Consider the following 26930-nt stretch of genomic DNA (forward strand, 5'->3'; position numbering starts at 1 on the left):
GTGCAGTTCGATGTGCGCAAACGTGCAACTGCGCAAATGGTGCCCGGTTTTAAAAAAAAAACTAAGGGAATATTGTTGCCGGCCAGCCGGCAAAGGAAGGAGGGAAAGGGGAGGGCCTCTCCACGGCGACGAAGCGTCCAGAAGTGTGCAAACCCGCAATACAGCGTTCACACCGTCCACTTCTGGAGTGCAACACAGCGCCATGAACCGGAGGTAAGCAGGGACGGGACATTACGGGTTTTTACGAGTGAGGTTGCTGGAAAAGCGAAAGCACTCGCTTTATTTGTGCCCATCTGGAATCGGCCCTAGTTCGTTCAGTGCTGAAAGAGTTAACTGAAAAGAGATATCTCTCTCCTCCTCCTGGCTTCTCAGCCCAGTGCCTGCTTTTTGCAAGAAGTTGGTATGTGATTTGATGTTTCATTTGTGTTTTTCCTATTTAAAAAACCATAGGATCCACGAGGATCTGTGTGGATCCTGGTTTTACTTTCTTCCTGTTTAAAATATGCTTTTGGAAGACTGGCTGCTTGCTTTTAAAATCGGGTGGGGAGGAATGGAAGATTCTATCCCTGCTTTTTTTAAAAAAGCTGGCTGAAACTTGTTGATGGGGTCTCTCTCTCTCTCTCTCTATTTGGAGAGGCAGGGACGGGTTAAAAACATTTCCCCCCTCTGCTCTAAGTGCGTGTGCGTGAGAGAGAGAAAACTCCAGGTTAAAAACTTCCCCCCCTCTGCTCTAAGTGCGTCCATGCATGTGTGTATGTGAGAGAGAGGAAACGTTCCCTCCCTGAGGGGAGGCGGCTCATCGCCGGGTTAAAAACTTTTCCCCCTCTGCTCTAAGTGCGTGCATGTGTGTGTGTGTGTGAGAAAACATCCCCTCCCTGAGGGGACGCGGCTCATCTCTGGGTTAAAAACTTTTTTCCCCATCTGCTCTAAGTGTGTGTGTGTGTGGGGGGGGGGGTGAACCTCCGATCCCAGATCGGAAACGGGACTTGATTGGAGTGAATCGGAGATCTGGGGTCGTCACCAGCGTGGATCCACGAACAGCTTGATCGGTATTTTTGGGGGGATTGTGCCCATGTCTAGTTATGACATATGCTTACTGCTGCTAAGATAATGATTGCAAGCAGCTGAAAATCCTCAAAGGATTCTATGTTAAGATTTTGATCACTAAAGTATGACAAATAACAAAATTACTTAAATTAACAGAATAAAGCAACCCAATTTTTTAGACCACTGGCAACCCAGTTTCTGCTGCAGTCTTTGAGGACACATCAGTTTCATTAGTTTATCCACTGAGGACAGGTCAGTTTCCTGAGTTGTTTGCTGAGGAAACTTACAAAGACTTTTTGGGGGGGTCTTTTTTAATAGCATCAACAATGCTGCTGTTTAAAATTTAAAACAACAACAACGAAGAACAAAATAAGTACAGAAATTTTTAAAATATCAAGTGGAATTCAGGCTCTCTGCAGTTTTTATGTTATCCATATTGCAGTGTCCACACACACACCCAGTAGTTGCAAGAGTTTTTCTTTACGTCACCTACATTGCAATGTAGCTATTTCAGTTTTAAAAAAACTGGAAAAAACCTGGATTGGTTGCCATTCAACCAATCAGGATACAGGGGAATAAAAGGGAGGGCGAAAGGCAGGACTGGTGCTAGGCCTCATACTGAAGAAAGCATTCAGCTCTTCAAAAAAGCTCTGGTTTGACTACGCTGACGGAAAAAATTGGGATATACAGGGAGAAAGCTGCAGAAAAGCCAGAGAAAGATTGATTCTATGGCAGATGCAGCCTTTCTCTGTGCTGAATGCAAGGAAGTCTGGGAAGCAGTTTGGAAACTTGAATGGGGTATTTTGGCCATGTGTGCAGAACTCTGGAAAGAAATCAATGCAGTATGGGGCCAGAACTGATGAAAAAGCCTCACGCCGAAAAGACCCAAAGGATATTAATTCTATTTGTGATTGATTTGAGGCTCTCATATCATACACAAAATTTTGTAATTAAAAGTACTGAAACCATTTAAGAGAGGAGACTTCTAGTTCTAAGTCAGAAAACTTGAGACCGTTTCCCTCCTTTATAACATCAACCAGTCTTACACAGTTTTCATCCATTCACCCTTTCCATGGCATCATTATCCTAAAATCTGCATTATATAAAAGTGTTGTAATGGAGAAATTCAGGGACTAGTTCTCACTCAGAGTTTACACCAAATCTTAAGCACTGTACTGGATTAGAATACCATAAGCAATCTTTTATTTTCTTTTATCATCTTTTACTACTTGGACTTTTATGCTTCTAGTTTGATAAGGTAACATCTGTATCAGAGGACTGTATAATATTTTTGAGTATTTATGAAATTTTGTTATTTTTACACTGTCTTGCATACTTTGTATAACTGTAATCTTTTGTACCTTTTTAAAACACTTGTATTAATTATATTTCTGTGATGTTACTTGGGTTTGGTGGCTTCCATCTAAATACTGTACCTTGGCCTATTTGACTATAGCTACAAAGTAATTGGTGTTGTGGAACTCCTGCTTTGTAGGGCTGACTTCCTGCTGGTAGGGCTGGACAGTGCAATCCTAAACAGAGTTACTCCAATTTAAGTAATTGAATTAGCTTAGATTGAAGTAACTCTGTTTATAATTGTACTATCACTCTCTCAGCTGAGGATTAGGTAAGAGGGACTGTTGGTGGCTCCTGTAACCCTGGGAGGTGAGGCTTTCATCTCCCAGTATTGAGTTTTGCTCTTAACCCCCACCCCCCCAGACTTCTTGTGGGACAAGGGGTTGTGACATGCACCTGCTCAGAGAAGCACCTACTTCAGGGGTCTGTAAAATCTAATTTAAGTTTCAATATGCTTAAAAATTAGTGAGTCTTTAGATTAGTAGGAGTACTGTGTTCTGTGCAGATTTGGTGCCATTATCTTTATAAATAGTTGCCCAGATCTGGAACCCAAAAAAACCACACAGATCTGAATCCTGAACTAGTAATGTCCTACCTGGAAATAAGCAATTACAGTAAAAACTCCTCCTCACAAGCCCAGATCCAAAATTATAATGATTTTTTCCCTCTGTGCTCACCCCTACTGAAAGCTTTCTTTCAGTTTATATTTGGTTAAAGAAATTAAGAGCTAACCAATATAAGCCCTGAACTTACATAAAGATCATATGTAGTAATCAATCATTTTATCTATTCAAGGGATATAAGCACTGGGAGCATAGCACTTGGAATTTGTATTCCTCACTAAAAATTTGAGAGTCTTCAAAGTCTGAAAGTTAACTGAAAACCATCCCATAGCAGTCATCACTCCAGTCCCAAGTGATTCACCCCTGGAAGATTCAATTAGCTGCAACATTGATATTGTGCTACAATCTATGGTAACCTTTTGCAGACCAATTCAATAACCAAATTTCAATGCTTGACTAAGCATACATTTTTCAGATGTGTTTATTGCAATTCCTCTTTCACTTTCATTGGTAGTATTGCTCCAAAGATGCCAAAGTAACTTCTGAACTTTGAGTTCTGCTGGAATAGCCTCTCGTTTCCCCCTCCACCCAACACTCTATTTACACTATCGCATATCGCATTTTTGTTGGGGAGATGACATATCCTCAAGAATCCAACATTCTTGTTTCACAAGCAAAGAGAAATGCTTATCACTTGAATGAGGTGAACAACTAAGTAAGAAATTACTTGAATTTAGATATATAGCAAGCCTTTTCAGACATTCTAAGTGGGTAGATGAATATGATGGGGCAGGACCACAGCTTCCCCATTCATCTGTCTGTCTATCAGATTTTTATTCAGCCTTTCTTCCATAAATCTCGTGTGCTTTCATTCTACCTGCTTAGAATATCTGAAACAAGCTACTAAGATGGTCATTTGGGTTATAAAAAAAAACATCCAGTGTGGCATTTTTGTTAAGAATTCTTAACACCTTAAGATTTATCTCTTCTGTTGCTATAGACCAACGCAGCTACTCATTTGGAATTTTACTCCCAATATAATATTCCTCATAAAGCCCAATGAAATCAGTGGCATTTGCTGGTATGAAATACACTTTTAGAGTGGCAACACAAGGGAATGATTCACAACTAATTTATACCTCTGTACTATTATCAGAGACAGTAGCCCTTATAGTGACCTTTACATCGTTCCATATTCCATAATCATCCAGTGAGACCATTCCGAAACTGTTTGATGCATGCAACTTAGTAAGTCAATATGACATTTCCCAACATATTTTTCAATATGTGGTATTTTAATCATGAGGGACATGACTGGCTGAGTCCCAGCATGAAGAAAGAGGGGAGGGAAGAGGAAGACCTAGCATGGAGCAATAACCCCATCATCTCATTTCCAGCTAATACCCTGGGGAGGAACCCTGAGTAGACTTGTACTGCCACAGTGAGCACCTGTACTAAATAATAAGTATCAGCCCTTGATTCTAAGCAGCTCTTTATGATGTTGAGAGAAAGGATGGGGTGGGGTGGGGAGAAGGATTGTTCTCATATAAGGCTGATTTTGTTGAAAAGTGTTGAAAATCTGTGCAAATTTCAGTTCAGCAGCAGCTTTCAGAACTTCAGGTGGGTGTAGATTATGCGATGTACATCTGCTCACAGTTCTTTGGATCTAGCCCCAAATCCTGATCATTTTTTTCCCAACTATAGGCCTATCTTAGTCATATAAAATAATATGCAGAACAGAAAGCAATAGGTAGGGAATTGATACATTTATCTCCTTATGCCAATGATTTATACATGATGTGGGCTACAAATAAAACCTTTACCTGCACAAGCATTCTATATATCCTCTATTATTATACTTAAATGTATTATTCCATGTGTTAAATGTATTACTCCATTCACATCTTACATTAGTTTGCCTCTGGAGCACTTGTCCAGATTATGCATTGCTGTCATTCTTAAAACAGAATGTTTGTGTACCTGAGCCCATGGGAAATGCATTTAAATGGGATTTAGTACAGATGGAACACTGCATGGACAAAGGCTTACCAGTGACCTAAGTCTCACAGAAATCAGGCCAGACAATAGGAAAAGAGTATACTGAAGGCATATACATTTCTATAGGGCTTTTGAAAAATGCTATTAATCATCCGTGAATGTCCCATGTATTTGTTTGTTTGTTTGTTTATTATACTTGTATTCCGCTCTTCCTGAAAATCAGACTCAGGGTGGATCACATCAGAAATGTTATCAAACCAGCCCTTTTGACCCATACTGTAAAATTGCAGAAGGGCTTTCAGTGCCAATCTTTCTAATTTTTATTCGAATAAGCACTGAATGGCTGAGAATGACTAAGCAACTTTTCTGTGACATTTGTATTTGTAATGTATTTCTAAAATTTCGGGTAAAATATAGGCACAGTTTTCAAATATTATATATCCTGAGTCTGGGCCTTTGGTGAATTAAAATCCACATATGGGTGGGGGAGTGGAATTGAACTTACAGCCGAGACCTAAGCTCCGCTGCATGTAGATAAGTTGGCCCCTTCACGCCCGAAAGTGCAGCGGCTAGGGCAGGGGCCACTTTTGCCACTGCGGAAGAAGGGAAGGCAGTATCCCTTCTTCCCGGCATACGGGTGCTTGAGGAGGGAGGAGCTAAGGGCATATAAGCCTGCTCTGCCTCTCCCTCTGTTGCAGAGGACGCTGGTTGCTCAGCCCACCCACCCTCCCTATTACAGTGCAGGCATATCCGGTTGCTGTTTGTCAGGGCCAGGTAGGAATTTTTTCTCTTTTCCCAATTGGCATGAAGAAGGAGAAGGGTTTTTTTGCCTACCTTGCACTGTGGGATGTGTTTTGTGTAATTGGTTGGTGGAGCTGTACATAGTTCGGCCACTGGCAGGTTAGGATGGCAAAATGAGCTTGCCGGTGATTCCCTTGGTACATCCTCATTGGTGAGGAATTGGGGTCTGTCCGGAGCAGCTGGTGGGCTGTATGGTAGCCAGTGGCGAGGGCACACTGCTGTGTGGCTCCCCTGTACAAGTAAGGCCCTCATGCTGTACGGCGAGGTGCTGCAGACTTGGAGAGGGAACCATTTGCCTGGCTGCCGGGTACAGCCATTCACCAGATGGCTCACCCCTGGGGCAGTGGGGGCTCGCCCAGACAGGTCAAAGTGGAGGTCCAAGGTGACCCCAGTGCTTGACCTGTACCACTAGTTAGCTAGATCCTTTGCCGTAGTGACAAGTTATGTTGTAATCAATAAAGTGGCCCAATTTTAATCCCAAGCTTTGTGTCTGCCTTTCATTTCGGCGGGGGGGGGGGGCAAATGCTCCTCCCCATGATACTTAAATATAGGAAAATCGTTTCTAATCTTGAACTTATTATTGCTTTTGTGCAAATACTCTTGGCTTTATTTGTTTGTAAATCGCACCCATAGGCTTACTACCTACGGAAAGGCTGAATTATTTTATCTCAACTGAAGCTCTTTTTCCCTACATTAGTCCACAAAAGGCCTTATTCTATATAGATTTATCAATTTTCACATACGCCTAGTAGTCATGCTATTATAAATTAGACTATAATATTTATATATGACATTTAAATAATGTTACAAAAGACAGTTTCTCAATTTAATATTTTGCTTTCTGGAATTTTAGATGTATTTTTAATAATGTCATTTTTACGCAATGTGTATGACCCTTATGTCAACATATTGTAATAGGGAAACAAATGAATCTCCTGATTCCACAGACCTCATCCTTGTCAAAACCTCCAGGAGCATTACAGTTCATAAAATCAGCTACATTGACAAAAACTTGCTGATTTATTGCAATGCTGGAAGTAATGTTCAGTATACTATGAGAATGCACACAAAATGCACCCTACCACTGCAGTAAATACTGAAGACTTTGTGCAAATGGGAATTGTGAAGCTGTCATGAGTGCAAGGGGTCTTCTATTTGGTGAATCTGGATGCAGGGTTTTTTTTAGTTCTAAGTACCCTCTCCTCCTCTCTCTGTTTACTGTGCAAGTCAGGCTGGTACCTGAGCTGATGCTGGTGCCAGAGCTAGGGCTGGAATGCTGCAAGGCCAGGTCAGACCAAGACAGGTGAGGACAGCCTAGGTCAGGAATTGCTCATCTCTCAACTTTCATGACCTTTAAACTGTCTACTAAGTTACAAAATAATGAAGATATGCAAATATTGATTGATATTAATGGATTAATATTAATTGTTAACTTCATATTAGTTATAACAATATTAACAACAATCATTTTCTTGTTTTCTTATATAACTAATTAATATATCTGCTGCTCAGCACTGAATGTACAATTCCCACTGAGGATTCTGAATGACACCTGCAGCCCCAAGCATTGAATTCCCATGTCTAACAACTGCTTTATCCACAATACATTTTTTATGTATATGGTCCCCAGTCCAGAAAAAGATGTACATGCAAAGCCAGTCCCCATGCACATTAGAAGCAATGGATAGAGATACCATACTGTAAGTTCATAATGTCAATACTATAATGTTGATGGACAGTCTCTATAGCTGACCCAAGCTGATGATGATGTTTAAAATACCTTATTCTCCAACAAATAACACACACATCCACATGTATTTCTCCCTATTCATATGGTAACTAGGTATTTTGGCCACTTTTCTGCTTCTAGTACACATTTTTGTCTTTGCTATATGAATCTAAAAGGACTGAGTACACATTTCAGTGTTCTGGCAAACTGTCAGTAGCTGGTCCTCTTTGATTACTACCAAGAATTTTGGAAGGAATTTTTTAAAATTTTATTTTATTGATTTAATTTCTAAATAACCCAGTTTCTTAGATGTAGGGAATAAAAAAAAATTAAAATATTTATTAACAAAAAGCACAAGAAAACAGCAGATTTTTAAAGTGCAATTTTAGCCGTAAAAGAGAAAGCTTCAGCAAAAGTAAGATTTGTTTCTGTTAAAACACTGAATTAATAATGTTGAAAAATCAGAATTTAATGAGCTCATAATTTGCATACCCACCTCGTTTAAACTTTTAAAGTCTGAAAATGCACGCATATAATAATGGGATTTCATTGAAGAGAGTGACAGATTGATCTTTCCTACCTGCTTTTTTAACTTCGGGGACAGCTGTCTTCTCAGGAGTTTTCTTTTTTTCCTCTTTTTTTTCTAAAAATTAATTAAAATAAAATCATTTTAGTGCTAGACATATGAATCATACACTTCAATGTACAGTCAGCCAAGCCCAGGGAGGAAACTGTATCTTTGTTTCTGATGTACAGGTTGATAAAAAAATTATCTGTTTTATACACTTACTCATAGAGATGTATCCTATCTTTGTGAACCATGCTAGATATGACAGTAGCAGACTCATTTGTTTAAACCCTGGAAAGGTCAGGTATAAAATGGGAGTAGAAAACAAACAGGACAAGCAGAGGTGGGTTCATGCATGCTATTTCCATGTGTTTATTGAAACACACTTAAGATTAAAGTAGGCATAACATTGGCAAAGTGTGAAAACCCTCATGGGCACAATAAAATGATGAGCAGTATTTCAAAGAAAAAGATACACATGAGTATTAGGATACTCAGAGATTAGAATACTGCCTGAAGATGTTCCAAGACCTCTTTGAACCAGAAGGGGAACTATTTTGCTATGTTAAAATCGAAGATGTGATCTTGCATTGCAGAAGTGAACAAGAAAAGGTGAACTTTGAGTCAAATATGAAAGAAACTGACAGTCTACTGATGCATGACCTGGCCTGGTAGCAGTACTACAGAGATGTTTGTGTTATGATGAAGAGCAGGGAGAGTTCCAGAATGGAGAACAAAGATAAAGTCACACCTCAAAAGGAATACAAATGGCATCAATTAATGAGTACATTCCAACCTTAAGCAGGTCTTGGAGGGAAAAAAACTGGCCAAGCAAAATTTCAAGCAATTGGACCAAGGGTTCAAATTTTATGGGCCACTGAACAAGGTGCCTCCAGCAGCTACTCATAGAGGAAAAAAGGGCTTTGCCCCCAAGCCCACCCCCCCACCCCCCGGGAAGAAGCAAAGCTGAACAGCAGATGATTTGCCGGGTCTGCTCTGTGCTCCTCCCTTGCAAAGATCCAATTGGAAAGGAGAAATGTCTTTGCCCAGGATATCAGTAGAATCAAAGGAAAATACAAGCTCATGCTGCATTGCTGGTAAGCACCAGAACTACCTGAAACAATACAAATTGTTCAAGGGAAGGGAGTTCGTAATTCCTAAGTATCTTGGATTTGTGTTACTGTTCTGGACAATCATGGTAATGGCCCAAACCATTTATTTCCATGTATATCTTTGGCTAGTTGCCTTATGTTAGCTCCACTTCTTGTGAATTTGATGACCCATTAAAATAGATGATTCAGCAAAGGCACAATATATGCAAAGAAAGTTATAATCAAACAATTTGGCCTTCCAGAGTGCGTTAAATTATGGGAGTAGTTGAAGACAGCATCCTTGCTTTATTTTCTTCCACTATAGAGATAAGCTTAGGGAACATTTAATCAGAAGCAGCAACATGATTGTTGATTTGATTCCAACCATGTATTGACTGTTCCACATGGAAAGCAGTTTGCAAATAGCAGATTTTGTTATATCACCCTCCACTACTCAGCACAGAATTGAAGATCTCTTAGAAAAGTTTTTGGAATTAGTGAGGACTGGAATTTTCACTGGGTAAAGCAATACATAAATAGAGATGGGCACGAACCAGGAAAAAAACCCAAACCATGCGGTTCATGGTTCGTCACGTTTCATGAACCATGAACTTTCACAAGCCTGCCCTAGTTCACGAACCAGTTCATTTTGGTTTGTGAAAACGTCACTTCCGGGCCAACAAATCACCACGTCCAGGTCAGCAGAAGACCATTTCTGGGTCAGCAGAAGGTCTGCAGAAAGCCCAACCCCTGTTGCCTAGGAAACTGATTGATTGGCACCAGGCTGTCTGCAGTGATGAACCAAAAAACGAACCAAATAAACTGCCCTAAAGTTTGTGGTAGTTCATCAGAAACGGGCTCTGATGAACTGCTGGTTCGCAAAGCATGAACCAGCCTGGTTCGTGATGACCTAATTTCATATTTCAGTTCATGCCCATCTCTATACATAAACGGCTTCTTTATTGAGCAAGCAATATGTGATCAGATTTAAAGTCATGCATTTTTGTACATATGGGCATCTGTCACAAACTACACCATGAAGTTTGTGACTCCTACCTCTCCTGTTACCAAAACTGGATTGTTTGCTGGATAAATGTCTGAACTGGGGTTTAGAAAAGATTCAAATGACAAATGAGTCCTATGATTGCAATTTTCAATCCTATTCCATAAAGCCGTTCACACAGCAAGTATTCAGCATACAATTTCTTTAAGGAAATTTTTTGAAAAGCCCTTCAAAGTAGCCTACCTGTTTTTTTAATTTCAGGAATAATTTTCTTTTCAAGGGTAATATTTTTTCCCTCTTCCACTGTTGAGACATACAAACAAATATTCAAATTTATTTCCACTTGTCATTGGTTATAACAGAAAAAGAATAAATGGAAAGGACAGATATATAAAAGAGAGCAAAGCAACGGACTAGTTTTCATGATAGCAATAATTAAAAATCTAAAGCAGAATGCCAGGCTTTGCATCTTCAAGACACCCTGTTGGGCATAAGCCTAAATAAAGTAATCCTGCTCCCTCAAAAAATGGAACATAGTCCCACAATTTGCCCCCTTTGGAACAGAGGAATCATTCACATTTAAACAAGATGGTCTTGTTTGTGTATGCCCACCTGTTCCTCCACTATTTAAATTAGATTTTTGGCTTAGGAAATGTGTGAGCTGGACCTTGGGTCCCTTGTGAATAGCAGTTTTATGTATGTTCCTCCAACAGAAAATACAGCATGGTAAACCATTGGCTTTCTTGTGGACCAATCTTTTGTCATCAAATTTAAAGTCATCATCATGTGGCTACTTGGTTATTTTAATATACACTATGGTGCTGTCTCAGGAGCAGATATTCATCATATAAGTTCCTCTCAGTAAAAATGTGAAAATAATCCCTTCAAATAGCCTACCTTTCTTTTTAATTTCAGGAATGACTTTCTTCTCATGGATTGCCCTCTTTTCCTCTAATACATGAATACAAAGATGATTAATTGGTTTTGTATCTTAGGGAAACATAGTAGTCGGCTTAGTGAACAGATACAATTAATGCAAATCTTTCCTTCAAAAATTGGGTACAAAATCACACATTTGCCCTTTGATATACATAGGCATCTATCACACATTACATTGTGACAGGGGATGAAGGAAGCATTACTTCCAACTCCTTCACCATTGGAACAGGGTCTTTCACCTGGATAAATGTGTGAATAGATTCAATTGCCAAAAAAAATCAGATAACTGCTACATTCAATCCAGTTCTTTGATGAATGTTCCATCTAAAGGGTGATTGTAGCTTATGCTACATGAACCTTACATGTTTTTCATGAGGCGGTGGAGAATTAAAAGTTCTAGAATGTAAGCCACTACTTACCAATGGCTATGGAGCAATCCATAGGAATCATAAAGAAATCATCATGTGGTTGCTTTACTATCTTGAAGCTGTCCATACAGGAAACATTTATAATCTAAATTTTCCCAATAACATTTTTGCAAATCTTCATAATAACCTACCTTTCTTTTTAATCTCAGGAACAATTTTCTTCTCATGGGTTACCTTCTTTTCTTCTTCCACTTTTGAGACATAGATACAAAGATATTATTCTGGCTATGCAATTTAAGGAATTACAATAGTGAGCAAACTGGGAAGAACCCCTATCTGATTCCCTTGTCATTATTTGAAAAGGGGTACAAGTTCTCACAATTTGGCCTTCTGAACAGAGAGGTGTCATCATACATTAACTTTCAAGAACCACAGTTCTCTTCGTCAGATGCATCATGATGAAGTGAGCTGTAGTTCTTGAAAGCTTATGCTACAATAAAGTTGGTTAGTCTTAAAGATGCTACTGGACTCTTTACTATTTTGCAACTACAGACTGACATGGCTAACTCTTCTGGATCATACATTAGGAGATTGGGTGTAGTTAGTGCCCACTCTACACTATGCCCACTCTCTTCCAGTGAAAGAGGATTATGAGTAGAGATGGGCACGAACAGAAAAAAACCCCAAACATGTTGTTTGTTGTTCGTTGCCATCCACAAACAGGGACTCACGAACACTTACAAGCATGACCTGTTCATGAACATGTTCGTGGTTGGATGTTCATGGAAGCCAGCAAGCTCTCCTCCAGCCATCATCGAAGTTTGGTCAAGATCCCTACTGCATCACTCGCAGAAACCTGACCTGAGCAGGCACGAGGAAAGGTACCAATAATAAATAATAGTTTGGCCCCAGAGCCTGGCAGCAGCCCCGGAACTTGAAGAGGTAGATCCCTATCCCACCACACACAAAGAAAATTCAAGCTCCAATGCACTCTATCAAAATGCCAACAGCAACTATCTCTCCACTGTCTGCAAAGTCAGAGCTGGGAGTCCCCCTCCCCCCTGGTCTTTGCTCCCTTGTTGTAACAAATTTGGAGCTCCACACTTGAAAGGAAGACCTGCCTATCAAGCTACATTGGGCTTAGATTGGGGTTTCCAGGGCAACAGCAGGAGTTCAGACACAGTTCAGACAATCCCTCCCTAAGTTGCCAAGGGAATTGATTGCAGGTGCCAGACTGTCTGGCCTGACAAACAGCAACAAATGAGGCTTGCAATGACCACCTGTTCATTTAGAATGGGGCCTCATAAACAGCTTGTTCGTGAACAGCAGATTGGGCTCTTCGTGGATTTTTTTGTTTGTATTGCTGTCCGTGCCCATCTCTAATCACGAGTTTAGTAGTCCTTGGAACCATCATGAGTAGTAGTTTATTATATGAACTACCTATTCTTACCACACCATCACATTGCATTCCTTATACAAGTGTTTGGTTACTTGGAGAGAATTGGAAGCTACTAGACACAAAAGGCTTCCATGTGGACCAGTCTTTTTGCCATCAGATTTAATATCATAATGTAATCATGTAACCATTTCAATCCATATGATGCTGTTATCTCCAGAGCAAGCATTCAACATATGAGGTCCTCTCAATAAAAACTAAAAAATTCTTCAAATAGCCTACCTTTCTTTTTAATTTCTGGAACAACTTTCTTCTCATGGGTTACCTTCTTTTCCTCTAATACATGAAAACATAGATGATTAACTAATGTTACAATGACCAATTTAATGAACAGAGACTTGATTAACGCAAATCTTTTCTTCAAATAAAAAGTGGGGAGGGATATAAAATCATGTACTTGCACACCAGAAATAATAGCTCATATGTCACATATTATAATATAAAAGGGGTTGGCCATTACTATCTACTCCATCAGAGACACAAATTCTTCGATATGAACTAGGCCTCAGAAAATATTTAAAAGACAAGTGGATGTGGTTTTGGTCGAACCCTGTGATTTCTGTTCCTATGAAGGGCAATTCATGAATGGCAGTTTATGTTACAGTGACCCTCCAACAATTACCACACCATTCCATGACATCACTTACATAGATTTTGGAAAGCAGGGAGAGAATTAGAAGTTCCACACTTTAAGAACTATAAGTTCCACCCAGATAGGCTCTTTAAAGTGTTAATTATATGGCTACTTGCAACTGAATCCATTATGTAAATCTTGTGTGCCACAAACATTCATTGTTTAATTTCTCTGAATAAAATTTTTGAAACATTTTCAGATAGCCTACCTTTCTTTTTAATGTCAGGAATAGTTTTCTTGTCATGAGTTACCTTTCTTTCCTCTTCTGCTTCTGAGACATGAATAAAAAGATTATAAACCAGCTTTGTATCTTGAGGAATTATATTATATATTAAAGTAGAAAAGAACAAGAGTCCAGTAGCACTGATAAGACTAACAAAATTTGTGGTAGGGTATAAGCTTTTCGTGAGTCACTTACAACTCACTTCTTCAGATAGCCACCCATCTTGATCATTATATATATTATATTATATTATATTAAAGCAATTGTTGCTCTTTTAAAAGGTGACAAAACACACACACACACACACAAACAGAGAAACGTACAAAAATTGTTGGTTTATGCTAGGGCATAAACAAATAAACTTGGGAAACTAAGTGTCTCTCATACAGCCTCTAGAGTCTGAACCGTCCAATCTTGGCTTCTTGTGGGGTTAATAATAACACTGACTTTGTTCGCTGCTCTGAGTGTGGCACTAATCTGTTCCAAAGGGCAGCATATAAGCACACTGTTGTTGTAGTTGTATTTTTAAAAAGCTGCTGGATTGAAGACCTAATTACAGCAATCGCTGTCTTTCCTCTCGTCAGCCTGACTCTTCAGAGCCTCATGTCTCCTCCTTTCTTCATGGGCATAAGCAAAACTATTTCCAATCACATGTGCTAAATGGTAGAATACAAGATTTTGGAAACGAGGGGAGAACTAGATATACCACATAGTGAGCCATTACGCATAACCAGCTTTCATGTAAACCATTCTGTGTCATCATATTTAAATTAGTCTTCATTCAGCCACTTGATAATTGACACCACACAGCAAACATACAAGTTCAGTAAAAAATATAGCAAAGTTCTTCCTACCTTTCTTCTTAATGTCAGGAAATATTTTCTTCTCATGAGTTACCTTCTTTTCCTCTTCTGATTCTAAGACATGAATTCAAATATGATAGATTGGCTTTGTATCTTATGGAATTACAGTAGGCAGCTGACTGGGCAGAGGCCCAATTCATGCAATTCTCCCTCTTCAAAACAAGGAACAAAATCACACAATTTGGCTTCTTGTGCATACAAGCATTAGGCAAAAGGATCCTGACCACCTGCTCCTCCACCACCAGAACAGGATTAATGGCCCAGGAAATGTGTGCGCTGGGCCTTATGAAAGATTCAAATGGCAACTAGCCACATCGTTCACATCAGTAAAAATTTAGGAAATCCTATCAAATAGACTATGTTTCCTTTTAATGTCAGGAATAATTTTCTTTTCACAGGTTACCTTCTTTTCCTCTTCCATTTATGAGATATGAATACAAAGATGATGATATGTCTTTGTGTCAAAATCACACAGTCTTGCTTCTATAAATATAGGCATCAATCACAAGCTGCATTATGAGAGTGGTTAAGGAAGTATGCTCATTAAGCTCTTCCAGCACCAAGGCAGAACGACTCTTCAGCTTGTTTAAATGTCTCAGCTGAAATCACATGATTTCAGCAAATGTTGATTGTTTCACATGGAACAGTTATCTCTAAATAGCAGTCTTTTTATTATTAAAATTATATGCAGCAATGCTCATATAGGGGCTACATCGCAGCTTATGACCAATATCCCATTAAGATATAAGAAGAAGAATATCCAATGTAACAAATAACCAGGTTGTATTCCCTGTCTCTTCCCTTGAAAATGTTGTTCATCAAAATCACCAAGACAGTTTCCATTCCAAAAACAAATCTGAAGCCAGACTGAAAGGGGTTAACATAATCAATCTCATCTGAGAAAGCTGGAAGTTGAACAGCCATGCCATAACCAGACAGAAATGGGATATTTGCCACTGGTTGGTTGTTTAAATAGTTCAAATCTAGAAAGGATTTCTTCTACAGCTAGATATTTTTTTGGCCAGACGTTATAAGCTACAGTGAGAAACAGGTGATGATGGTCAGTCACTGAGGTTGCAGATTAGGGTTGCCAACAGGCCTTGTGAAAAGTGTCCTGCCCATTTAATAGGGACAGGTCTAATAATTTAACAGAGGTCTAATGGGTGGAAATGGGCAGCTGAAGATGTTCATGGCCTGGAAGTAAATAACATCCAGTAAATTACATCTTCCACATTACAGGTGGTAAACCTCTGAATAACAATGTCATGAGGCATTATCAGAAGAGGCCCTCAGCCTCTATGTCCTGTTGTTGGCCTTCCTGAGTAACTGGTTGGCCACTTTAGGAAACAAGATGCATGACTAGATGGACCACTGGGCTGATCCAGCAGTGTGCTTCTTATGTTTTTATTTTCTTTTTTCTATTAAATCTCTGTTAAAAGGACACAGCTTTCCCCACTCCAGACAGTTAGCAAAGATAAGTAACATGCAACTGCCCAGGCAACTTGTCCACTTCTCAGCTCTGCATAATTTTGGCTCTTCAAAGCAATTGCTTTCTGATACTGTTAAATTTGTGCTGTCTAATTCCAGCTAATGTGAGCAATTTATGCATGAAAAGACTAGCAAACAAGTCACAGAAACCTTTTGATTGGTCTAGGTTTACATTATCAGGGGATGGGTGGAAATGCCCCCTGGCCACCTGGACCAGCTCAGCTACACCAATTGGTGACATCACAATGGCAGTGGAGAAGTTGCCTTTTTGTTACCCAAGTAGGAGGTCTCCTTAATTAGTTGGGAGAATTAGCGTTAAAGGAGATGCTATAAGAGGGGGTAACTAGGAATCTCCACCAATGTTTATGAGGATTATTTCCTTAGAAAACTCTCAAATAAACAGGCAGATGTTATACCTGAAAGGTTTCTTTATTAACGGAGGAATAAAGGGGCAAGCATATAGAAAACACACAGCATACACACAGCTAAGTAGTAAAACAGTGAGGAAATGGGGAAAGCAATTTTTGGGGAAAGGCGATAATTACCAGTCTTGAAGAGAAAGAAGAGGTTCATGGAGGAGCAGCAAAACAACCAGTGTTTCACAGAGAGAAGAAAACCAAACAAATTGGGGGTGCGTGGCTGGGTACCAAGCTACACACACATTGAGCACATGGCTGGGCAGCCCAGTTATAGGCAAAACATACCCATGGGCAAAACTGATGTCTTTGTCCTAAAACAATGGCTTAATGGCATGTCCAGAGGTAGGACAATAACTTGAGAAAAGTCTGATATGATTATCTGAGATAGACTATAGGTAAAAATATTGCTTGATGACCTGGTAAGTACCAGGCAGGAAGGCTATCTGAAGTGCTGAATAGCCTGATTAGGTAAGTGGGAGAAGAAAGGTGGAGGCAGGTGTTGATGAGATTAGGCAGGGAGTTTCTCTCAGGAAGCCTCGTTATCTCTGTTGCTCTCCAGGGCCTGAAGGGCTATCAGTCAGTCATCTCCCCTATGACTCCTGGCTTGCTAACTCTCCAGTCTCCAAGCCAGCTGGCATCCTCTCTGCCATATCCATAAACTGCCCTTTTAGTGAGGGGAGAGGGTCTGACTGCTATCACTATCCAGAACTTGATTTTTCCTCTGCTTATGGTTTAAGCAACAGGCACTTTTTCTAGCTGATGATAAATGAATTTCTAATACTTACAAAATTATTGCAAGCTACCAGTTAAATACATTTTAGGAAGCATGGTGAGAATTGGAAAATGTATATGGAAAATTATTCCATACAAATGGCTTCCTTGTGGAGCTGTCTACATGTGACCAAATTTAAAGTGGTGATCACTTGCTCATCTGATTCTCCCTGTGAAGCCACCCACTTGGCAAATATTCATTATTTGAATTGTACAAGTAAACATCTAGCAAAATACTTCGAATAGCCTACCTTTTTTTTTAATTTCAGGAATAATTTTCTTCTCGTGGACAGCCTTCTTCTCTTCCACTTTTGAGACATAAATATAAAGATGATCAGTTGATAAATCAATTGATAAGTATAAAGATTATCAATATAGGAATTATAATAGGCAGCCAATTATGCAAAGAACAAAGTCATGCATCCCTTCAAAGAAAGGGGGGGGACCCAATTCTGAGCATTTAGGCACTGTGAGTATCGCCAACGAGAGAATGCTGTTATGATTTTTGTTGTCCTGGTTAAATGTCTAAATAGAGCCTAAGGAAGGATTTGAATGACAACCAGTTATACGACTGCTGATGTAGCCATTTGTTGACATATTTAGCTGTTTATGAATTGCAGCTAACCACAAGATTTGCCAACACTTAACACATTGTTATTGCAAGCAACAATTTAGAGTGTGTGTGTGTGTGTGTGTGTGTGTGTGTGTGTGTGTGTGTGTGTGTTTAAATGGGGGCCAAACTGGAAGTTCAGAAACTAGTCTGGAGATTCAGTTCAATTAAAGCTGACTTTGAATTGTAGAGGAATCCCAGCAGTTATACCCTTCTAAGCCCATTAATGTCAATGGATATAAAGGTATATTGAGCTCTTATAAGGTTGACATGAAAAAGGATTATACACAAAGTGCATCTATATGGACCACTTTTTGTCATCAAGTTTAAATGAATTATTGTGGTCCCCTGCCCATCTGAATCTATCCTACGAAGCTGTTTTCACAGAGAGAATTCACCACACAAGTAACCAGTAAAAGTCTAGCAACCTTTCAAAGTGCCTACCTTTCTTTGTAATTTCAGGAATAATTTTCTTCTCATAGATTAACTTCTTTTCTTCTTCCACTTCTAAGATAGGAATACAAGACATTTTGTATTCTAAGGAAATATAGTATGCAGTCAACTGGGCAGAGGCCAAATTCATGCCATTCTCTCTCCTTAAAACAGGGGTCAAAGATACATACAGAAGTCACTGTATTACAAACTTTGAAAGAGGTTTTAGAAATGGATTTTCCATCTAAAGAAACTCTAAAAAAATATGAATGTTGGTTTGTAGTCATGTTCATAATATTTGACTATCATAAATTGGAAAAAACATTTTGTAACCATTTCAGGAAAAGAATAACAGGTATCTTTTTTTTAAAAAATCATTATTTTATTTACTTAGATTATTTCTTTGCCACCTCTCCATACATCCTGCTTGAGGCGACTTACAAAGTAAAACACAATAAAAAATAAAGTTGTCAGACTTTGCAAACTTTTAATGTAACCTAAATATATGACCCAAGAAACATATGAACTGGTCCTTCAAAAAGATTCAAATGATAATCAGCCATACAATTCGTGTCAGTGACAATCTAGTAAATCCTATTAAATAGCCTATCTTTATTTATTTTTTAAATCAGAGTATTTTTTTGGTCATGGGTTACCTTCTTTTCTACTTCTGAGACATGAATACACGATGATGAATTGGCTTTGCCTCTTATGGAATTACAGTAGGCAGCTGACTGGGCAGAGGCCCAAGTCACACAATTATCCCCCTTCAAAATAGGGGACAAAATCATCCCATTTGGTCTCCTGTGCATTTGAGGATTAGATAGAAGAAGGCATGGCCACCTGTTCCTGCATGAATGGAACAGGGTAAATGACCCAGGAAATGTGTGAACTGGGCCTTATGAAATAGCCAAATGGCAATCAGCCACACAATTCATGTTGGTAAACTACTAAATCCCATCAAATGGCCTACCTTTCTTTTTAGTTTCAGGAATAATTTTCTTCTCGTGGGTTACCTTTTCTTCTTCACCTTAGGAGAAATAAATATGAAGTTGATCAATTGGATTTGTATCAAGAATTACAATAGGCAGTTGACTGATGAGGGACATAATTATTTCAATTTTTCATGTTAAAAAAGGCAGTACAAAATCACACACTTGACTCATTCATACACATGGATGTCTGAAACACATAAGATTAAGAAAGGGGGTGAAAGCAACTTCATTTCCTACTCCTGTATGACCAGAACAGAATCGCTTGCCAAGATCAATTCTAAACTGGGCCTTAGAAAAGATTCAAATGAAAATTGAGTCATGTGATTGCTAGTTTCCAACAACCCCTAAGATGGCTGTTCCACATGAAAAGCAATCTGTGAATGAATAGCATTTTATGTTACATTAACCTCCTCCACAACAACAGCCATCACGCACATACATTTTTGGAAGCAGAGAATGAGGAGTTCTGCAAGCTAAGCCTAAATGAACGGCTTCTTTATAGAGTACCCTCAAGTTTGGTTACTGGAATTCTCCCAAAACACACAACACAGCACACGATTCTTTAACCAAGTTCCCTATGTAAAAAAAAATAATGAAAAATACTTCAAATAGTGTACCTTTCTTTTTAATTTCAGGAGTAATTTTCTTCTCATGGATTACCTTCTTTTCTTCTTCGGCTTCTGAGTCATGAATAGAAAATGGTGAGCTGGCTTTGTATTGTAAGGAATAGGCAGCCAACTTGGCAGAATCCTAATCCAAGTAATTCTTCCCTTTCCAAAAGGGGGACAGAATCACACAATGTGACATCCTTTGCATAGGGCCATGTGCACATTACACTGTGAGAACTATTAAAGGGAGCTTACCCACCTGCTCCTCCACCACTGGAACAGGATCTTTTACCTGAGAAATGTGTGAACTGGGTAGTTGTGCCTTTTGTCTATAGCAGTTGATGATAACATGAAAATCTAACATTGGTCACATTTATGCAAGCCATCAATGTAGCCCATACAGTTGTTTTTGAATACAAGGTGAAATGTGGAAGTTTTACATTTCACAGACATCACTTTCCTGTAGACCAATCTCTGGGTCATCTTATTTAAAGTAATCAACACCATATGCATTGAAACACTTGGCCATTAGAGTCCATTTTGTGTTGCTGCCCACAAAACAAGCAGTCATCATCAGACATTTTCTGCAAGGAGAGATTAAGCAAATTCCTGCAATGGCAGTAGTTTAAGTAGAGTACTAATTACCATTACTTTATTAAAGGTAATTCAAACTATGTAGTTAAACTATTGTTGCTAATTAACTCCTGTAGTTTAGCTGCTAACAACTTTTCTCCACCAGCAAAACCACTTGTTTAATTAATTTTTTTAATCATCATAGTAAAAGCTCTGTAGAAAAACTAAAGATTTGCTAAGAAGAAAATAGATAAACCTGCAATTACCAATGGAGGGTTGGAAGCACCCCTTTACATTCTCAAAGTAGTTATTAGGAGCACATGCAGCCTGGATCACAAAATATAACCCTCTTTCCTACCAATGGTTTTATATCATTAGTGAAGAGAACAGTACTTTTACAGTTCATTTTTAAAATGGACAAAGTTGCCAGGAGATTGCCCACCATTGGCAGGTACCTGGCAAGCTGAATGTTTAAGGCTGTCTCAGCACCAGATTGGGACATTCCAGGAGATTTGAGTATGGAGTTTGGGGAGGGAGCTCATCAGGGACATGATGCCATAGACTTCTCCTTAGTTCAAGATGGGTAGTCTATCTGTAGCTGTAGAAGAGATCTGAAGAAGTGAACTGTGGCTCACAAAACCTACAACTAATTTTGTTAGTCTTATAGGTCGACTCTTGCTCTCTTCCACTCAGGGTTTTTTTTCTGGCAAAATAGGTGGCGGAATTCTCAAGAGGGAAATGAGTAAGAAACATACAGGATTCTTTGAAATAATAATATTTTCAAGCACTATTGGCAAGTATTTTCAAGAGGTGCCGGAACTCTGTTCCCCTGCGTCCCCCCGGACAAAAAGCCCTGCTTCTACTACTTGAGACTAGTTGTAATCTTGGGGAAACTGCAGCCTCCACCTGGAGGTTGGCAACCTTAACTGTGATCACATTAAAAGTAGTTGTTTGGCCATTTGAATTGACTCTGTCAAGCTGTACACACAATAAGACCTCTTCACACAATCACTGTTTAGTAAATACTTTGCAAAACCTTTCAAATAGCCTACCTTTCTTTTTAATGTCAGGAATAATTTTCTTCTCATGGGTTACCTTCTTTTCCTTTTCCACTTCTAAGAAATGAATAAATAAATAATGACTTGTTTTTGTATCTAAAGAAATTATGGTAGGCAGAGCCTTTTGAAGATCAAGTTTGTCACACTAAAAACCATAAATATCCTACCTTTCTTTTTAACTTCTGGAATAGCTTTCTTTTCTTGAATTACCTTTTTTCCCTTTTCTTCTTCTAAGGAATGAATTTGAAAGGTAATCATTTCGTATTGCATTTCTTACTCAAGAATTACAGGTCAAACTGGCAGAGCCTTTCTTAATGGATTGATTGCCACACACTAGAAAAACAATAACTTAATAGGACTTTAATATAGAATAAAGAAAGCTGGGGCAGCAAATGTTGACTATAAGCTTTTACTAGAATTCCAGGAACTCTGAACAATTCTAGAAGTGATAAGTTAAACACCACCAGTATTGAAGTGAGTTAATGCAATTTTGTGCCCAAATTTCTGCATTTATTCATCCATAGAATCTGTCCATCTGTCTGCCATGTTATCTATCTACCCATGTTCCTTCTTAATTACTTACCTGTTTGTGAATGCTGAGAAACTTCCAATTATGCCCTAATTTTCCTAAACCAGTTATTTCTTATGGGTGCAATCAGCTTGGTTTTCTCCAGTCAGGGCAAGGAATTCCCCACCACCAACCAGGGCTTCCCACTACCAGTCAGCTGGCCAGCAGGAGAAGAAATGGAGGAAATTGGGGAAGGGGGTGTAGATGTTGTCAGCATCCTAATGCACTGACATTACTCCCCATGTTCACTGAAGTGATGTAAGGGCAATGCCAGGAGATGCTGTGGATGCTCTAGCATTTAACCATGGAGTTTTCCCCAAATGCAAGAGCATCCCTGGCTTCCCCTGGCAATGTGCTGGTGTTCACAGGAGTTACATCAGTGCATCATCATCAAGCCTCTCCTCCCCTCACTCCATAAGTCTCCCCCACTTCTTGCTGGTTGCCAGGGGGACCTAGCAACCCTGGGGTACAAAGATACTTGTATTAACATGGATCTTCCTCCAAAAGGGCCCCCCAAACACACACCATTAATTTAAATGGTGGCATTACCATCCACAGATCTGTTGTGGCTATTTGTTAATCTGGTTCACAAATGTCATCTCTGAACCCTGAAGAAATTCATTCTGTTTATTCTGCAAGAATGTTGAGTTTGGCCTGTTACAGCCCAGGCTGTGATGGACAAAAAGAATCATTTGTAAGTAGAAACAGCCTAACTATGTGATCTCAGGAGCTAGGAGGTGCCATAAAGGCTGGGTGAAGATGATAACTGAACTTTTTATTTAATGAGAAGACAGAAGTGGCACATCTTAGTTGTATAATTGGTGACAAAAAGGTGAAGAGCAGCAGAGTTGCTTATACAATGAGCCAATGGCCTTGTGCACATCTGTGTGTGGTGAAGGACAATTGAAAGGGTTCCTTTAATGAGAACAATGAACAACAAAGGGAGTTGTCTTGTGAGCTACCAGTCACATTGAAACTCCCAAAGAAAATAATTGGATATTAAATTTCGATAATTGGATAAGCAGGAAAAAGTTGTCATTTCTAAAAATGAAAGGGGCTGCCTCCGATCAATGAAAAAGTGTAATAAAGACAAGATCAGAACAAACTATAATCAGACTTTCATCTCTGAAGTTCTAAAACAAAGCCAGTTTGGTGTAGTGGTTAAGAGTGGCAGGACTCTAATCTTATCTAATCTAACCTGGAGAACCGGGTTTGATTCCCCACTGCTCCATTTGAAGCCAGCTGGGTGACCTTGGGGGAAAGGATTCCACCTAGGAACTCTGGGGAGGAGGTGGCTCCAGAATAAGGTAAATGGATAACTATGAGGGCTTATTTTAGGTTTCAAGTAGATAGGATGGAGGTGAGTGGGAGGTTAGGCTATTGCATATCATTTAGTAATCATTGCATTGCTATTGCATATTGTAATGTAATCATTATTATTGAGAGAAAAGGAAGTATGGTACTCATCAGATCTCAGAAGCTCAGCAGAGTTAGTACTTGGATGGAGGACTACCAAGGAAAAATAAGCAAAGGAAGGCAATGGCAAACCACCACTGCTTCTCACTTGCCTTGGCAGCGCCTTGATGGGGTTGCTATAAATCATTTGTGACCTGATGGCACATACATACAATCATAGTTATTGGTTTATGTGATTTCTTTTTACAGCCCATATTTGTGGGGTTTTTTTATGTATCTCATCTATCTATGGCAGTGACAGATGAGGGACTCAAGTCAAGAGCCACATGTAGGCCTTTGTCATGCCACTTAGGGGTACTTTGGCAACAGACTGTAGAGAGCCACATTTGCCATTTCCATCAACCAACATAATAACTACTGTATACCCTGCATAGCACACATATATGAGTCAACGTATGAAGCTGAATGAAGTGGTAGAATGGGACATGTCACTATTGAATGCTAGCCCATTAAGGTTCTGGATTCCTTGTTTTAGAATGCACAGAGGTTCTAATTATTCTTTCTCCAACAGAACTAAATGAAACTGGGAGGAAATTGTTAACACAGAGAATCTTTTTTTTTAAAAAAATATCTAGTCTACTAGCATACGGGAGAACTTGAAAGCTTTCACACGCTTTCATCATAACTCTAATTTGCAAGTCTTTCTCCTTAATCCAGCTATACAACGGCTGGCAAAGGTTCTACAATAGTGAGGAGACACAAACCTACATGCTATATTTATTTTATTTATTTGTGTTATTTATAGACCACCTTTCTCATTGAGACTCAAGGCGGATTATACAGTGCAAGTCAGTACAGTCATTTTCAAAGACATTTCAACAAACAATGTAATTGGGTATATAAATGCAAATTTGCAAAGCTTTAAAACTAGCAGATATCTAATATAGAGTTGAAGAAATGCTAAAATCATAAACAATTCTAAGAATGAGATATTAAACAACATTTAATCTATCAGCAACAGACAATACATAGAATAAAATCTATAGTCCCTGTCTCTTTACTTATGCATCTGTTTGGTACTACCTCCCTCCAGTACAGTAAAAAGTCCTCTTGAATAATTCAGTTTTGCATGGTTTGTAGAAGGGCAGGAGAGTGGGAGCTTTCCTAACCTCTTCAGTAAGGCCATTTCATAGGGTGGGGGCCACCATACAGAATGCAGGTGTAATGGCAGCTCTTGATTTTGTCCATGAGCAAGGCCCTGTTCATATGAGTGAATATAGATTGCAGTTATATATAATTGTTTGAGTATCTGTGGTATGCAGGGTATACAGTAGTCATGTGGTTCTTTGGTTGATGGAAATTGCAAATTGGCTCTCCACAACCACTGGTCTGTGGGTTTTAACTGCATTACCTAAAATGCATTAGAAGTTTGTATGTTTTTCTTTTGTCCATCTTTTATATCTTTTTTATCATGTATTAGCTTTTCTTGGTTCGAAGAGTTTTTTCTTTGACATTACTTTATTTGCTGTATTTTGTATTGTGTCTACTAAATCATTTCCATTAATTTTGATCCAACTACTATATCTCTGTGTGTTTCTCAATGGTCAGTATTGGTTCACTGGGGCAAATTAGGATCCAGACTTCCATTGTTTAACTGAATGGGACTTTGTCTATCTAACAACACCATCGTTGTCATTGCACCACATGAGGAGCTTGGATTTAGATTGAATTCACACATGTCCCTTCATTCATGAGCAAAGTGGGAAATTTGGGCAGCTTATTTTAGGGAAGATCTGAATTTCAGTACTTCAAGAATTTTTCCTAATAACAAAATTAGTTGGGCTGGAAGGAAAATGTTTAAAGCACAGCAGCACATCAAGGTGAATAAGGGAGCAGGGGTTTAGCTATGTTAATCTGCACATGGTTTGTGCTAAAATAGATCCCCTTTGTCACTTTGTTAATTAATATATGTCTCTATAGAAACATCTAGTCAGATCCTTCTTAAAGTGGTGAACCTATGTCTGGGACATGACTAAGGCTATACATTTTCATATTGCATGAGGCACTCATGTCTGAACATTTCTCTTTTAAATAAAAGCCCCTGCACATAAAACTAAATGTATTTAAAACAAAATGAAATCTGAACTGATACAACCTGCTTAAATGAGAACCAGGCCACTGTTAATATCAAAAAGAGAACAAGGTATGCTACTTACTTATTGCTTTTGTTGTTGTCACATTAGGCTTTCCCACTGCACATGCAAAATAATATAAAACTGGTTAAAGCAAGGAATGCAAATAACAAATTACAAAGGCTGAAAAAGTACAGCATGTTTTCAGAAGCCAGAGCAAGTGTGATTGATAGTTTTATAAAACAGATATTTTCTTAAAGCTAGGAACTCCATAGTCATTTTGCATATTATTTCCAGAAATATGAGCACATTCCATATGGTAGGGAAGGGAGTGGTTTAAGCAAGATGATAGACCAAATTGTTTCCCCCTGTATCACAATAATGTGATATGCAAATTCTATGGAATCTCTGCCAAACTGTTCAGCAGTGAATGGCTCCCTCATATTAGATTTCAGATCTACTGTCTCTGCTAGCTAAGTATTTTCTGGCCTTGAACCACTCTGATGAGGAGTTAAGGTTCTGGATTACTGAGAAAATGCAGGCACAGAGTTCACAACATAACAGTTTGAATGTCTGAAGAAAAGGAAGATGTTCTGGATCTACACACAGGAAACCTTAGTGCCTAAAGGTTTAAATGAAGAAATTGACTGGCTGTATGTGTAAATGATGTTGTTGTATGATCCTTTTTTGGGAGTTTAGTGGGCTGTCTGAAAATAGGGCATAGTACTTTTGAGCTGATGGAATCATTGTTACAGAGGCTGCCCTATACCTCATTGTCACACATACTATTGCATCATCTCTCCTGCCTCTTTCTTCAGCATATAACTTAGATGTGTAGGCAGGTTTTTGTTACATTTCTGTTTTGTCTTGAAACAGCACTCCACCTTGAATTTTAAATTCTTGACCTGGCTATAAGGTAGATTTCCTATATTACATTTTGTGATTTGGCCCATTTCTTTCCCCAAAATAAATTTTGAGAATTAATTGACTATATCTCTTTTTGGTAGATTTATGGGCAAATGAAGCATAACTTCTAATATTATCAGCACCCAGACTTCTTTTCATGCTGTTCTGGGGGAGAATTCTGAGGAACTGACTCCATGTTATTTTAATTTCATCTCAGCATGAGTAATCTTTATTAAAACATATGTCTGATATTGGTTTTCACCATCCTGATATTAACCATTATACATTTTTGTCCCCTACTCCTTTTTTCCCTCT

The 26930-nt window shown here is 38.9% G+C and overlaps 1 protein-coding gene across 8 annotated transcripts in view; it reads right to left on the reverse strand.

The window, feature by feature from the left end:
• The window catches only part of TRDN (triadin), a 334586-nt gene that overhangs the window by 117152 nt on the left and 190504 nt on the right, over window positions 1-26930 (reverse strand). For 7 of the 8 annotated variants that reach the window (XR_008597030.1, XM_054979172.1, XM_054979083.1 and 4 more), the window contains 14 exons: window positions 25794-25829; window positions 21761-21823; window positions 21588-21650; window positions 19972-20034; window positions 19333-19389; window positions 18372-18434; window positions 17569-17625; window positions 14631-14693; window positions 13762-13824; window positions 13142-13195; window positions 11655-11714; window positions 11054-11107; window positions 10400-10459; window positions 8075-8137 (listed from right to left, as the gene is read on the reverse strand). Coding sequence is in view for 7 of the 8 variants with exons in the window: in XM_054979172.1 (XP_054835147.1) it covers window positions 8075-8137; window positions 10400-10459; window positions 11054-11107; window positions 11655-11714; window positions 13142-13195; window positions 13762-13824; window positions 14631-14693; window positions 17569-17625; window positions 18372-18434; window positions 19333-19389; window positions 19972-20034; window positions 21588-21650; window positions 21761-21823; window positions 25794-25829 (819 nt within the window). In the remaining variant the exon portion in view is untranslated. The remainder of the gene's footprint in view (window positions 1-8074; window positions 8138-10399; window positions 10460-11053; window positions 11108-11654; window positions 11715-13141; window positions 13196-13761; window positions 13825-14630; window positions 14694-17568; window positions 17626-18371; window positions 18435-19332; window positions 19390-19971; window positions 20035-21587; window positions 21651-21760; window positions 21824-25793; window positions 25830-26930) is intronic. The other variant, XM_054979502.1, reaches the window with a different exon arrangement.

The sequence above is a fragment of the Eublepharis macularius genome, chromosome 1, assembly GCF_028583425.1.
Source record: "Eublepharis macularius isolate TG4126 chromosome 1, MPM_Emac_v1.0, whole genome shotgun sequence".
Lineage (NCBI taxonomy): Eukaryota > Metazoa > Chordata > Lepidosauria > Squamata > Eublepharidae > Eublepharis > Eublepharis macularius.